The following is a 15,364-nucleotide window of genomic DNA, read 5'->3' on the forward strand; positions in this document are numbered from 1 at the left end:
CTTCACAACTCTGTGTTGAATCCCATACAACACCACGTGATTTTATCACGTGATCAGCATGCACTTTTTATCTCACGATGGCTGCCGTCGGTTTACTTTCAGTCGTCGGTGCAGGTGAGAGAAGAGCCGTTAATCATGGCTGAGGATGTGACCGTATCAGAGGAGACTTTAACAAGTGCTCTGACTCTGTTGGTCAACGTGAGCAAAGTCCTCCTGCAGACAGCCAAGCAGGACGCAGAAGGTAGGACAGATCGAGAAGGATGTGTTTAGTAGTGACAGACTTCATTGAAAGTTTGAACCTTTTAATGTCTTTTGTAGCCAAAATAAAAAAGGTATCGACACCACCTTATGGCTTCTACGTAGAGTGAATTGTTGTCTTATGAGTAATTCGGCTTACAGAAAACAAAGTAGGATTTCATTGTATGCTTTAATAATAATGTACGTGCGTAATACAACGTGAGAGGGCTGTAGTAATAACATGGTAACCAATAACAAAAGGCATGATTTTACTCCAATTCGTGTTCCTAATTATGTTATATGCACGCCGAATTGAAGAAGAGATACGATTAATTCGGGTTTGATGTATAGATTAGTTTTATTATGTATGCATTGTTCCCAACAAGCACAACATAATTAAAATGCATGAAAATGTAATTGAAAGTCCACGGTTACATTTTTATTACATTAAGATAAAACCTCAAATCTAGTTTAAATTAATCGAATGACATACGTTTTAAGCTGCAGCTGCATTTGTTATCATTTTGATCACCCACAGTTACATGTAATTAATTATGATTTAACAAGTCTCGTTTTTAATATTTCATAAGCTGGCTAAATTGTAGGTGTTGTAATGCAGGGGCGATTCTAGGATCAGACCTTTAGGGGGGCTCAGCCCCTAACGAGAATGTGATACAGTGCCTTGCAAAAGTGTCACAACCTCACTCCTGCTCTCCCTCTGACAGATCAGATAGAGACTCAGCCAAAGGCTTGAGTCTGGCACAACCACCTCCGATTGGCCAACGCTACGTTTCTGTTAACCCTTTCCTTGACTGGGTTACAGGTGCATAGCATCGGCATGAGCGACACAGGATATTAAACCTGTTTCAAGCCCTTTGAACTTGTAATTGTTTGTCCTCTGTCACTAAAGCCCCTGACACACCAACCCGACGGCCGACCGTTGGCAGAAAAGGCAGTCGGACTGATCAGTTGGCTCCCCCAAAGGTCCAAAAAGTGCCTTGGAACACACCGAAGCGACGCCGACTTGAGCGTACGTTCTGCGTGTGCGCGAGACGTAATATGTCTCCATAACAGCAGGCGGCGCTAATCTGTATTGTTGCCCATAAAATGAAAACTGGCAGCTGATTGGAAGAACGCGTCACGTGGGTCTGGCTGCTCCCGGATTTTACAACCGGGCATAATGGCGGCTTCGTTCGGAATAGGATCTCATATTTTACGAAGATAGTTCACCGAAACGTGTTTCTGAAAACATTTTAAGCGAGAAATAGGCCATGCAGTTGCTGAATCTGTCTTCATTTCAGATCGTCAAAGGTCAGTTTAAAAGTCAGATTTTGAGAGGCGTTAGTCACACTCATCCCGCTCGTCATTTCCGGGTTAGCGCTCCCATTGCCCATGTTGTAATGTAATCCCTGTCTTGCTTATTGCCTACACAGTGACATGGCACATATCGTCCTGACCAATAACTATGTCCCTTTGTTCTCACACAGACTCCCTGGAGACGTTTGTCCCGGATAAGATCACCACTCTACTGGGCCTGATGGCAGCGGGAACAGACTTCTACAAAAGGTGAGGTGCTCTCAACACCTGCTGCGTCATTTTGCAGTGTCACTGGCTAAAGTATAATTCAGTCAGTCAGCTGTTTTAATAAAAAATTTTTTTTATATTTGTATGCTGTGAAGTAATTGTGTGTTTTGTGGCTGTTGAGCAGCCTCGGAGTGAAGAAGAAGAGTGAAGCTGAGGACCTTTGGCAGAAGTCTTATCAGTGAGTATGAGTATACAATCATATTAAATGATGATAATAGTAACAATGAACAAATGTATATCGTATTGGTATAACAGTGGGAAAATGTACTTATAATTTATAGTTCAGCTGTGATAGTGTGACTGAGACGTGTTGAGTCTCAGTTAATTGACGTACCATAAAGGTTGTTATTGGCAAGTGCAATAGATAATAAGTATTGGGCAAAAAGACGTAATTGTTTTTTGCACAGGTGGTTCGTGTTTGAGGAGTTTTTTATGGGTTACTTACTGAAGGTTTCTACAGGTTTTTTTTTAATAATTTCCAGGCGTGTCCTCATTCCCTTTGGAAGATGGCACATTCTTATGTTTGTGGTAAAACAATATAAGGAGTTTATTGAGGCAAAACAGTGAGGAAACAAACAGGGGTGCTGTCTACATTAAACCAAACAAAATGCACACAAAAAAATAGATTAGAACACAGATATCAGGGGTGGGACAAAATGCGGCAATATGTTGTCCTTCGTGCTATACAAAAAGGAAATTAACATTGCGCCTTCATCTTTGACCGTGTTGCTCATATGTGCTGTGCAAAGGATTGCGGGTCAGAACAGCCAAAAAAAGCATGCTGGCTTTCATACTGCAAAATCTGACTGGATACAGTAGCACATCCTGGTACTTTTGGCATACTGCAGTTGACATATTATGTATTGGGACATACTAAATCTTTTTCTGGCATACTAAATAGTATGGTAGTATGGGTATTGGAACGCATGGTCTGTGTCCCATGATGGACTAAATGGTGTTCCACACTTCGCATCCTTTTTTAGTTAATAATGTCATAAATAAAGCTTGCTGTTGATGCCTCTTTATCAAAGAACTCTTGTAATCTTTCCAGCAATGCAGCAGCGAGAGAGCAGGTGGAGGAACTTCTGCAGCTGGAGGTCTGTGTGTGTGTCAAAACTTTTTGTCTTTTTTTTCACATTTTTATTTAGTTTATACATTTTGCATATCATGACTTCAGCAGTAAACAACCAGATTCAAAGATATATTTTACACACTGCATGCAGAGAAGATTGGGGTCCACACTGTACTGTGGTTTGATGTCAATATAATGAAAGCCTAAATTTCTATTCTATTTCCTCATTATATTCTACTCATGCAGAGTGCGTATAGTTTTACAATTCAGTAATAAATCAACAGAAATGGTGTCCTCACGGGTTCCTGCAATAACATTAGTATGTCATTTGATTAGGTCTGTGGCATTAAAACATTTTATTAAACTGACATAAATAAAATTCATTTAGACTTTAATGATCTGTGCTTGTTAGCTTAGAAAGAATAGCACTGGATTACATCTTGTCCAGTTTTTGTTATACTCCATTTTAATAATTATTTAGAAATAATCAATCAAACCAGTCTATGATTTATTGTGTGTGTGTGTGTGTGTGTGTGTGTGTGTGTGTGTGTGTGTGTGTGTGTGTGTGTGTGTGTAGAGTGAGTGGGATTCCTTCCTGGAGAGTGTGGACAGAGGTCTGCAGACAACAGACGGACAGCTGGCAGAAGGACAGATAGCAGACCGCCTGAGCCCTGATACTGCGTTCACTGATGGACGGAGTGGAAAGTGAGTTCACACTGTCGGTCACAACCATAGACTGTATACAATATAGACGTAGTATCCGTGATGTCACCCATGGGTTTCTGAAGAGCCCAAATGAAGCTCAGAGGGGGTGGCTCCAGCTGTCGCCATCTTGGCAGTGTCTGACTCACCTAACTCCTGGCTAATCCAAATATGGGTGCGGAGGTGGAGCGTGGATGGAGCTGAGGCAGGGTGAATGAAGCCTACAGTCTTTGCTCGCCTCCTGTGACGGCAGCCACCTGTCAGTCTAAGTGGCACGCCGTTAATTATGCATAACTTTAGGCCTGAATATCAAACGGGTGAGTAATAAAAAAAATTAACCACCCCCACAGTCTTGAAGGGTGAACTTAGCTATAGAGACCAAAACCGTTTTTTGTACCAGGCTGTAAACATGTTTAAAGGGATGGTTCAGAGTAATTCCACCATAGGGTCCTTTGCACCACGACCTCGAGCCAAACAAACGAGGAGCTACAACTAATGGAGGAGAATCGGAGAGCTAGCTAGCTAGCAGCGGTAGCGGTAGCAGCAGAGAAAAGAAGCCATCAGGCAAGTGTTATTTAAATAAGCTCCTGGTGTACTTACAAACTTTCCAATGCCTCGTTTTATGAGTATAGAACCTATTTGTACTACTGTAGAAGTTTGGTACCATTCCAGGCATTATTAGTGGGGTAATTTACGAGATGCATCTTTGGATCCATTAGCGCCTGCACTAAGCCATTTGGCTGATAGCGCCCAATGTTCGAAAAAAGTTTCTGGGGGGGTGTTTGGCTCGAGGTCATGGTGCAAAGGACCCTAGAGTGAAATTACTCCGAACCATCCCTTTAATCCTGCTGTAAAGTTGGGCATTTTAACATTGGAGTCTATGGGGAATGACTCCCTTTTGAAACCAGCCTCAAGTGGCCATTCGATTAACTGCAATTTTGGACACTTCCGCATTGGCTTCATTATTCAGCACCAGCAAGGTTGCCTCTTTTTAAGAATGTAATTGAATCAAGTTATGATGTGTGATTATTGTTTGAAGGAGTGTGACTCTGGGTCAGTTCCTGGGTCAGGGTCAGAAGCTGCTGCTGGTCCTCATCAGACATTTTGGATGACTGCCGTGACGAGACCACGTGGCCGAGCTGGAGGCCAGTCAGGTCAGTTAACCTTCAATCTGATCGTAATTATTCATTCTTAGGGGGGGAAAAAACAAGCTTTGATTTAACAAGGAGTTATGTGCCGGGCTAATTCTTGGCCAGGAGCAGTGACTTCATAAGCTCAGATAACCGGCCGCTTAGCTTCATACTTTCCGTACACACATGAAAGTGATATCGATCTCATCTCTGCAAGAAAGCACATAAGAAAGCGTTTTCCAAAATGTTGAACTATTCCTTTAACCACGTGGACTCCTACATCTTTTATTTCTCTGCTCTGGCTACAAAGGGGTCTAAACATGTTTCCATGGCCTTGCAGCCACTGCTCATTTACTTATTTATATCAATAAAGTACTTGCAGTTAAAGAAAAATGTGGAAAAACTAATATGACAGATCATCATGAAGCTTCTTAGGCTTGGAATCAATTTTCATATTTCATTTTCTTTCATTTTGTGTCTCTGTAGGCTCTCCTGGAGGCTCGGTCAGTGCGGGTCTTAGTGGTTTCTTTCGGCGGTGTGGAGGGGGCTCAGGTGTGGCGGGAGCAGACTGGATGTACCTTCGACATGCTGCTGGATCCACAGAGAAAGGTCAGGAAAAAAACCGTGGCTCCTAGAAAACCAGAGATGTACTCACTTTAACTGTCACACATTTCATCACCCATACACTTTCACTGTTACATTGAATGCAGTATAGCGGTGGATGAATAATGTCTTTGTCATCATGTATTTTTCTATTGTTTTGTGTGTTTGTTTTGTCAATGTATATGTCACCATTATGTGTACCTTTTTAATTTACAGTGAATGAGTGCTGTATGACTGCTGGCTGTCTCTATGTTAGTCCTATGTCACCTGCCTAGGGGACTGCAGATGAAAAGTAGTTCTTTTTACTAATTCTTTTACATGGTGTTTTTTTTATACAACAATGTTCATAAATACGCATGGTCCCTATCAAAGAAACCAATAAAAATAAAATAAAATAATCAACTGACTAAAACCTAGTTAATTTAAAAAAGACAAACAAACAAACTAGGATTTGTCTTGTTCTATAAAATAAAATGAATCAGATTACAGCAGATTAAATCTGTGTCTGCATTATATAATATTGTTTATATATTTATATTTAGTGCCGGTGCATGAAACGAAAAATTGCTGTGACTCGGCACAAACAAGCTGAGGGAACCAGAGGAATTAGCATCCGTTTGATGATGTGTCCTGAAAGCCCAGTAAGCTAGCGCCTCCAAAACATTCATTCTGAAAAGTCAATCACCAGATGTTAGCAGATGTAAGATGGAAAGCAGAAGATTTTCCACATGCCACAGAAGCGATCGTCAATCATGATGTGTGTGTGTGTGTGTGTGTGTGTAGAATACTTTTCATATTGCTGAATCTAAAGCCGATGTTTTTGTTATTCCTTGTGCTTTTGATTGTAAAAAAAAAAAAACTGCCAAACTGTGTTTCTGAAGAAAAGGGTGCACTTTTCTCACACAGCAGATGTTGTCTCTGCCACAGGTATACAGGAGTTTTGGCCTTGGCTCGTCCTACGCCAAGGTGATGAGGTTTGGCTGCCTGCTGAAGTACTCCGAGTACGGAGCTGTGGACAGAGACTTTCCCGACGTCCCCTCTCACCTGCTGGAAGATATGTACCAGGTACAAATGGACGACACTTTGACAATGAGGTGCTAATGTAAGGGCCTGAATCAGTGACGTAAACCAAGGAAATATCTGCCAAACTTCAGGACCGGATTTATGTGCGTTGGGACTCTGGGGCAATAATTAGCTGCTGGACCCCTTTATTAACTCCTCGTTACCCCCCTTCTCTGTGCTGTGCATAGTAATCCTGTCTTTCCAAATTGAGAGAAAAGACTTTGGTTTATAACTGCCTGATTCTCATTTGACCAACAAGGAAACCCCTGAAGTATGCAGAAACCTTTAAAAAGTAAGTTCTTAAAGTAAGCACAGTTATCAGTAGCATTATTATATATTACAAATGTTAACAACTAAATCTGAAAACAAATAACTAAAGAAAATTCTTGGTTACAGTTTAAAACACAAGAAGAATTTCATCATTTGTTTAAAATATAATGTAATAATTGTTTTAATACTTTAGGGCTCAATAACAGACAGTATGGCTCGTTAGGATGGACGTGATAGTGAAGGTAGTCTATATCCACGACGTTCCACTTCCGGGATTGCTCCGTTGCCACAGGAAAATCTGCCGGATTTCACTCATTTAAGGCCGTTACAGACCAACCAGACGACCGACCCTCGGCAGAAAAGGCAGTTGGACTGATCAGTCTCCCGAGTTGGTCAAAAAAATTCCTCGGAACTAGAGTCCGACAGAACCGTGACCGAGCCCGGCCCGAGCCCGACAGGAATCGAGAGATTTATGTCCGAGCCCGACACCGTTAAAATATTTTATTCTCTTTTATTAAGCAACTGTAGGAAGGCATTCGGAAATGTCAAAAGATGAGCGCATCAGCGCACACGGGGCAACAAGCTCACGTTAATAAGCTGTTAAAATGTTCAATGTGTTAACCTTCACTGCTTGCTTCGTTTCCGACCGTGATCAGAAAACCAGGGGAGACTCGGTACCTCCAGGGCTGCCGTTATAACATAAATAACTCTGCTCCGGTCGCATTTACACGTCTGCTCCTCTTTCTCTATCTCTCTTCTGACCAGCTTCCACATAGACACATACACACACAGACACATGAGCTCTCTTAAAGGAGCCGCAGCACCATTTTACAACAAATATCTTATCACGCTGATGTGACCGAGCCCGGCCCGAATCAGACCATAATTTCTAAATATCTGTCGAACCCAGCCCGGCCCGTCGGGTACCGTCGGGACCCGTCGGGACCCGTCGGGCTCCGAGTCGGGTATCCATGCCTTACTCGGAACACACCACAGCGACGAGGCGTAATACGTCTCCATAACAGCAGGCAGCGCTAATCAGTTTTGTCGCCCTAAAAATAAAAAAACCCGGCAGCTGATTGGGACGAGCGTGTCACGTGGGTCTGGCTGCTGCTTCCGATTTTGGATTTTTCAACCGGCCATTAATAGCGACTCATTCAGTATACGATCTCATATTGTACTAAAATAGTTCACCCGAAACGTGTTTCTGAAAACATTTTAAGGGAGAAATAGGCCATGCAGTTGCTGAATCTGTCTTCATTTCAGATCGACAAAGGTCAGTTTAAAAGATTTTCGTCAGATTTTGAGAGGCTTAGTCACGGTCATCCCATCCCGCTCGTCATTTCCGGGTGAGTCCCGACTGCCCTGTCTCCGACTGAGCACATCAGGTCGGCCAAAATGAAGGCCGACAGCTCCTCCGACGGACAACGGCACGGAACACACCGAACAGACTCGAGTCACTGACCTCGCCAGACTGTCCAACGGCCGGTGTGTAGCTGCCTTTAGGCCGGATATCCATTGCCTTGGGCTTCCTTTGTGTTGGCATTTTAACCTCTGGTGGATTTCTGAGGACTATGGTTAACTGCTCCTCAGATCTCTGTAGGGTAAATCCAGACAGCTAGCTAGACTATCTGTCCAATCTGAGTTTTCTGTTGCACGACTAAAACAACTTTTAAACGTACAGGTTCGGCCAAAACAAGTTCCTTCCGAGCCTATTTTGCAGCGGCACCGCAGCTCTTCTCCGGTGCTTAGCACCGCCCAAGATGATTCTGATTGGTTTATAGAAATGGCAATAAACCAAAGCATGTTTTCCTCCCATCCCTGAATGCTGTGTGAAGTAGCCAGACTCTCCTCCAGCGCTCTTTGGAGGACGGTCTGGCAAAGCGAGACTATAGTAAAGGTAAATGTCATTTACTTAAATTAAGTCAAACTCTTAATTAGTCACGACTATATGATCCTTATACTTGAAACAAATCCAAGACATTCCATTCTGTACTTTTACTTTAGTAAATATTCAGGCTGCCAAACTGTCTGTTAATATTTCTCTGTGAAAGCACTCCCCTTTGCATGGGATTGAGTCATTTGATTCATATTTATATAAAAAGCATTGAATAACACCAATTTAATGTGTTTATATTTTTTTCAGATGGGAGGTGACTTTTTGCTGGATGACACAGGGAGGGTCCTTCTTTCTCACCCGTCTAAAAACCCAATGGACAGGCCGAGTGTGCAGGCCATCCTGCAGGCCGTGGACCCTTCAGGCTGCTCTCTGTAAAGAAACTACAAGCTGTCAAAGATATGTGAACATTGGACACACTCCTGCCTGGGTGTTGATCAGGGGGTTTAAGTGGTTAAATTTTTTTTCACATCACTGAGGAAGACCAGCTCTTTGACTCACGTTTATGACGTCACGTCTCGCACTCATGACACCATGAAGAGGTGTGACCGATGCACAACTGTAAGCAAGGACAACTGATCTCCTTTGTTGTGTTAGTGTTGTGATGGGAGCATTTTTAAATGAGTGGATTACAGTGTAATTCAATATAAAATTACTATTATATAATACCAATGGTATTTAACTTTTTTTTAAAAACGGCATTTCTTAAGGCTTTACTTTAAAGATGCATTTAGCAGCTTTGGATTTTGGCAGCCCTAAGTGGCAGGGAGAGGTAACATTTGGAAGGGACAAATTACTACTTTACCCAGAAATCATGCAACATGACGTTACCACTGCCTACTTCAGGAAACATATTTCCCTCCATGTGACTGGTCTAGAGCTTAGATCGGGCCCAAAGAATCAAGCCCAACCCTACCCGAGCCCGTGCACGTTGTGTCTGAGCCCGGCCCAACACATTAACTAGTTATGAGGCTGAGCCCGATTTCAACCCGACAATGTTTTAATACGTGGGCCGTTATAACTGACGTTCTCAACTACAATTCCGAGTTGTTTGAACTACAGAAATCTGTTTAGAATTATCTTAATAAATACAGGTAATGCAACAAGGACGACGTTTGTTTATTCAGAATAGAATGGATCGCAAATAGATCCGAATGAAGAAACGTAAACTCGACCCTAGCTCCCTCAGCCGAATAGCGTGAGTAACAGATCAAGGCACCAACATAATCAAAGCCCTGGAACCGTATAGGAGACTTTCTTGTCTCTGTCACCTAATTAATACCGTCCTTCGCCACAGTCTGCATGCTGACGCACTGGCCGACAACAGTGCTGCAGAGGGGGGAGACACGATGTAGCACAGTTTACCTCACACTCAAGTCAGTGCAGGACATAGCCTACACCCAGACCTATGGGAGAAGCTGGAGAGGCTTGCTCCCCACCGAACAAGGCTAATAAGTAAAGATTAAAAAAACACAAATACTTGATCAAGGGCCTGGCCCGGCCCGATCATGAGTCGGATCGGGTCCGATTCGAGCTCGGGCTCGGGCAGAGAATCTAAACTCTAGACTGGTCAGGGTAGAGATGAAAGCTGCAGCTGCATCCTTTGATTCTAATTTAATCTTTTATGTACAATATAATACATTTTAGATAATACTGCACTTTGTGATTTTAGAAAAGTAGAAGCAATATATAATTGCTGCTGTGCTACAAATCTGATCTGTTCGTATCTATGAATAATATAAGCAAATATGAACTGTGAGCAGCTTGATGTTAAAGTCACTCAGGATGATAAAGATTTCTGATGAGCAGGGCTATGTATCAAACCTTAGACTGGAAATTAGCCTTGGCAATGAATCTTAAATGCAACACATCTGTATCATGTTACTGTAAGTTGTTACACTTTTTTTTTTTTTTGCATCGTCCCTTACAAATCAACTCAAACATAAAAAATTAAAAAGCATTTTTGTTACTGACTGAAATGCATCCGTAGCACAGAATGTCGGAAAATGTTAAGTTCCAAAAAGTGTCGTAGTAATATCTGGTCAGTGATCTTGTTCTCTTATTATTTGATCAGATTGTTCCCAATTTAAATCCACATCTTCCAAAAACAAAAATGTATTTATACAAAGTTCTTGTACTGTTGCATGTTTTCAGGCAACATTAAACATTTACGAACTTTGGTTTCTTTTGTCAAATAAAAAAGGGTTCTGTGGAAAAAATGTCTATTTCCCAAATTAAGGTATCAAAAAAGTATCATTTTTTTATCGGCACTGTATCGAAACATTTCACATTTTAAATACTGAACATTTCTTGACTGATCAGAAAACCACGTCACCCTCTAGGAAAGATTTTTGAAAAACATTTACGTTACGTACATGTTTTTTATGTACAACTCTTGTTTTACATAGCCACAGTCAGACTCTGATTCAGGATACATTTACATACTGAAAATGGTCCATTTTTGGGGGTGAAAGGAGGACTCAGAAGTAAGATCTAAAATGTTTTGACCAGAGATGTTGAAGAATCAGCAGTTTAACCAGACTTTGTTAAACTATATCCAAAGTTCAGAAGTAACAGAGAAGCACTGCCTAATACCTGTTAAGCCCAAACACACACTGATTTATATCTTCAAGAGGTTCAGTATGTGCTGATTCTGAAGAAAGTGCCTCCACTTTTCATGTTTTCCCTTTTTTTTTTTTTTGTGGACAAATATTTAGCATTCCAGGCGTTCCAACTGGTTTATATCACCGCAGTTGCATGAATAATATAATATTTATAATACCAACATAATCTGATGAAGTCAGTAACTTAAATAGCAATACATTAATTTGTGCGCATTTGAGTTTTACCTTAAAAACTTAAATACTGTGAAATATTTTCATGGCAAATGTTTTTACCCTACATGCTGACACTACTTCAACACTGCTACACTAATTGCATATAGAAATGAAGTAATACTTGACATTTATATTAAAACACATTAGGTTTCATATGGAGAGTTTAAGACTGAATACAACCAAAGTGTAAAGTGTCTTTTAAAGGGCAATAAGTTATTTGAAAATATAATTGACTTTTATTTCTAATAGGGATGCACCGAATCCAGGATTATTGGGCTTTTTGACGGGGTTAGGTTTCTGCCGGAAAAACATTTCCACCGAACTCTACGCTTGCACTAGGCGCGCTACGCTGGTCGACATGATGACGCCGCCGTTGATTACGGGAAGGTGTTTACGTAGGTGGACCATTCAGTGCAGTAGGCTGTGAGAAAGTGAAAATGGAACTGGTGAGCAGAAAAAGTGTTGTTTGGCAGTACTTTCAGTCAAAAGAAGGCCATTCAAGTCCAGCTACATGTTCAATTTGCAATGCAGATTTGTATCGTGGTGGCAAGGACGCTCAACAATACACAACATCGCCGCTGTTACAACATTTGCATATGAAACATCCGAAAGAATATGAATTGTGCATGAAGGAATCTACAGACAGGAGCCAAAATGCAGCAACTTCAGGTACAGCAAAGGAAGGACAGTCACCGCTAAAAACTTGTGTTAACCAGACGCATAATGTTGCCTATTCTTTTTTTTCTTTTTTTTTTACAGTTCTCTGTGGACGTTGTTTACTTCATTAATGTGTTTACTGTGTTAATGGACTGAGGATGGGAGTAGGATTTGGCAGAATCCCACAAATCTGGATTCGGTGCATCCCTAATTTCTAATGATCAACAACTAAAGGTCAAAGTTTAAGGTAGTAGTACAGTGGGATAAGGAGTTTGTTTTAAAGTGCCACCCTGTCATCAAACTCGCACAGATAGTTCATGGTCCGATCGCAGTAGTGGTCCCACCAGTCGCCATCGTCTGACGACATCGCCACACAGTTCTCCCGCCTCCCTCCGTCTGGCTGGCTGGACAGGAAGTGTTTACGCCACTGGAAGTACGATACCCGAGTCCCGTCGTCGAAGAGGTACATGCCCTCAGATCGCAGGTCGTTGATGCCCAGCCATACGGGCCAGTTCCCTGGGTGGAAGAATGACTTGACATAGTCCGCAAGGGCCTCTTGCTCCTTGCGGTCGCGCGGCATTGCAATGCGGCCGCCGCGTTCCATGCACTTTCTGGACGCTCCGGCGTAGTCCTCATAGCTGTTGTACACAAGATAGCATTTGTATCCCATCCTGTGGCCCTTCTGGCAACCTCAGAAGCAGAGAGAAACAAGACAGATGCTTTATCGCATGTTTAGAATTAGAGAAGACAAAAAACCTGCATAAACAGATATCTTTTTGCCCACTTGGGGGCAGCACAACAAGCTATAAACGCAAAATGTACATATTATCACCATACAAAGTTTATTGCAAACTGTTGCTTGTGTTAAACAGCAGACCCTGAGCTAAATTAGCATTCATTCTGTGTCGTGTTGGTATTAAAGTAACTCTGATACCTTCCAGTCTTCCCATCTCCTTGCGGTTGTCCTTGCTGTGCTGGTAGACCTCCTGGATGCTGTCCTCCAGCTCCCCGACTTTAGCTGCCATGTTGGTGATGGCGAACAACAAAAACAAGACATTAGAGTCAGTACAGGGTATCTTTCTATTGATTTTTTTTTTTTTTCAAGCTAAAGAGTATAGCGGCAACTTAAACTCCCTTACAGCTTATTAGGGGTATTAAATGGTAATGGTCTATGGAGGATGCCAAATATAGTTAATCCCATTCACTTTCATTTTAATTATTTGTTTTGTTTTAATTCACCTTGCTTCATTTATGCCGTGCTATATCAATACCAATTTTGACAAATTCAAGTAGCATCTTTCTGCAGAAGAGGAAGCTGCAGTTTGAGGACCGCATTTCTAGGTAGATGTGAGTCACGTCTTCATCATATATGAAGACGTGACTCACCTTATAAGCAACGAGATGTAACCCTAACCTTAACCTTAACCCTTCATAGCTAGCTAGCTACTTTCGTTCGGTAACTAAGGTCTTAGAAATGTGGTCCTGAAACTGCAGCTTCCTCTATTGCAGGGACATACTGTAGAATAGGTATATTTATTTATAAAGTATCTCTGCTGATTTTTCACTTTTTAGCAGAGAGGGGCACCACATTTATCCTTGATTTATCCATTTCACAATTAGACTGACTTAGTAGAAATGCTGGATATAAAAAAGTGTACAAAAAGATTGGTGAAAAGGTATAAAAAAAAATTGAGAAATGTGGAAAATTTGTGGGAGAAAGTGATCGTCTTACCATCCACCCTGGTCAGACGGTCCATTAACTGGCTGACTTTAACATCCAGGGTGTAGTGACCAACATTCAGCTTGTGGATCGCCTGGTCCATACTGGCTAGTCTGGACACTGAGGAATAGAATACAGTAGGGTATGATAGAGGAGACAAAGGATAGGAACAGGAAAAGAAAACATAAGAGAATCCAGCTGTGTTGCATTAATGAAATATAAACTATTACTGTGATTATTTAAAGTCCAGTGATAAGTCTAATAGTTATTATTTAGACTAAAATATGATGCAGATATTTTAGATATTTCCTACATCAATGTCACAGTGTTTGTATAAAGGAAGCTTTAAACCTGAACTGAGACTCACAGACATAGTTGTATGAGTTTTCAAAGTCTGACACTGGGCTGGTTGGCTCTGGTTCAGGCTCTGGAAGAATATCAGGAACGTCCCCTCTCGCCTTCTTCACCTCTGGCAGGGATGCCTGACACACACACACACACACACACACACAGACACATAAACACAGACAGAGAGAGAGAGAGAGAAATCACAATGTCAACACAACATTTCTAAGATGCTGTTTTCACATATGAAACCAAACCAAGCTTCCCCACAACCAATCAAAAACAAGCTATCCGATGCTAATTACCTCCCCGTGCACATCTGGACCTGTCTCGTAACAGGTTTCAGCGAATCGAAGCATAACATTTAGCAACATTTTCTTAATGTTTATTATCTTTTGCTCGATTTAGCTTGACCTGACTCCCTCCTACACACATGTACGGTACATACATTAAGAGCATTGTGAATGGATACAATGTTTTACCCAAAGAAACAGGCATGCAACAGTGACAGCAACATCTCCATTAATCTTTTGTAGTTTTAAGTTAATTGAGTCCAACACACAAACTGTCCTGACCTGGCTTGGTGTAGCATCGGCCGTCCCTGTAGGAACACACACACTCAGAGAACATAAACACAGGAGAGCGAGTGAGGTGGCAGCCGGTCCCATTTTCTGCTTCCTAATAACTCTGCTTTTACTTCGGCAGCAAAACTCTCTCTGACTCTCTCTCTCTGTCTCTCTCTCTCTCTCTCTCTCTCTCTCTCTCTCTCTCTCTCTCTCGCTCTCTTTCACTCCTCTTTCCCTCCTGACCCTTGTACTTCCCCCAGAGATTTGATCCAGGACTCAGTAAAGCAGGAGCAGCAACAGGAATCTCCCATTAGAAATGTGACTGAGAGAAAACACACAGAAGCTGCAGATATTTCAAAAGAAACACAATTTAAAAATCACATCCCAGTGGTCTGCCTGCTGTCTCTTCTCTCTCTGCCTTGTTCAGGATGCCTCTCCTCTCTTGCCAAACAACAGGAAAGCTCTTTGTTTTTGCTCCCACCTCCCATTTCCACTCTTTGTGTGAACAGCAGTTTTGCAAAGGCCGGAACACATCACAGGTAATGCACTTTTAAAGCATTTTAAAGGGTTTTATTTTAGCCAAAGGATAATTTCACTGTCCAAAAAGCCTAAGCCTAGCCTAAGACTGAGAGGACTTTTATAGACCCATAAAGGAACATTTCATCACTGTCCAAAATGACCC

At 41.8% G+C, this 15,364-nt stretch overlaps 2 protein-coding genes across 2 annotated transcripts; one reads left to right on the forward strand and one right to left on the reverse strand.

Moving 5' to 3' along the window:
* Positions 1 to 45: 45 nt before the first annotated feature.
* On the forward strand, positions 46 to 9,726 carry selenol (selenoprotein L). Its single transcript, XM_078244743.1, has 9 exons — positions 46 to 241; positions 1,725 to 1,803; positions 1,946 to 1,999; positions 2,873 to 2,918; positions 3,471 to 3,598; positions 4,635 to 4,749; positions 5,212 to 5,334; positions 6,256 to 6,393; positions 8,807 to 9,726. The coding sequence occupies exons 1-9, from the start codon at positions 136 to 138 to the stop codon at positions 8,933 to 8,935; spliced, it is 918 nt and encodes a 305-aa protein (XP_078100869.1). The 5' UTR covers positions 46 to 135; the 3' UTR covers positions 8,936 to 9,726.
* On the reverse strand, positions 9,721 to 15,100 carry clec11a (C-type lectin domain containing 11A). Its single transcript, XM_078244744.1, has 5 exons — positions 14,692 to 15,100; positions 14,139 to 14,253; positions 13,784 to 13,891; positions 12,986 to 13,069; positions 9,721 to 12,741 (listed from the first exon to the last, which is right to left on the reverse strand). Exons 1-5 carry the CDS (start codon positions 14,782 to 14,784, stop codon positions 12,329 to 12,331), a joined length of 813 nt encoding a protein of 270 aa, XP_078100870.1. The 5' UTR covers positions 14,785 to 15,100; the 3' UTR covers positions 9,721 to 12,328.
* Between the last annotated feature and the right edge of the window lie 264 nt (positions 15,101 to 15,364).

Source organism: Sander vitreus, unplaced genomic scaffold (assembly GCF_031162955.1).
Source record: "Sander vitreus isolate 19-12246 unplaced genomic scaffold, sanVit1 ctg294_1, whole genome shotgun sequence".
NCBI classification, from domain to species: domain Eukaryota; kingdom Metazoa; phylum Chordata; class Actinopteri; order Perciformes; family Percidae; genus Sander; species Sander vitreus.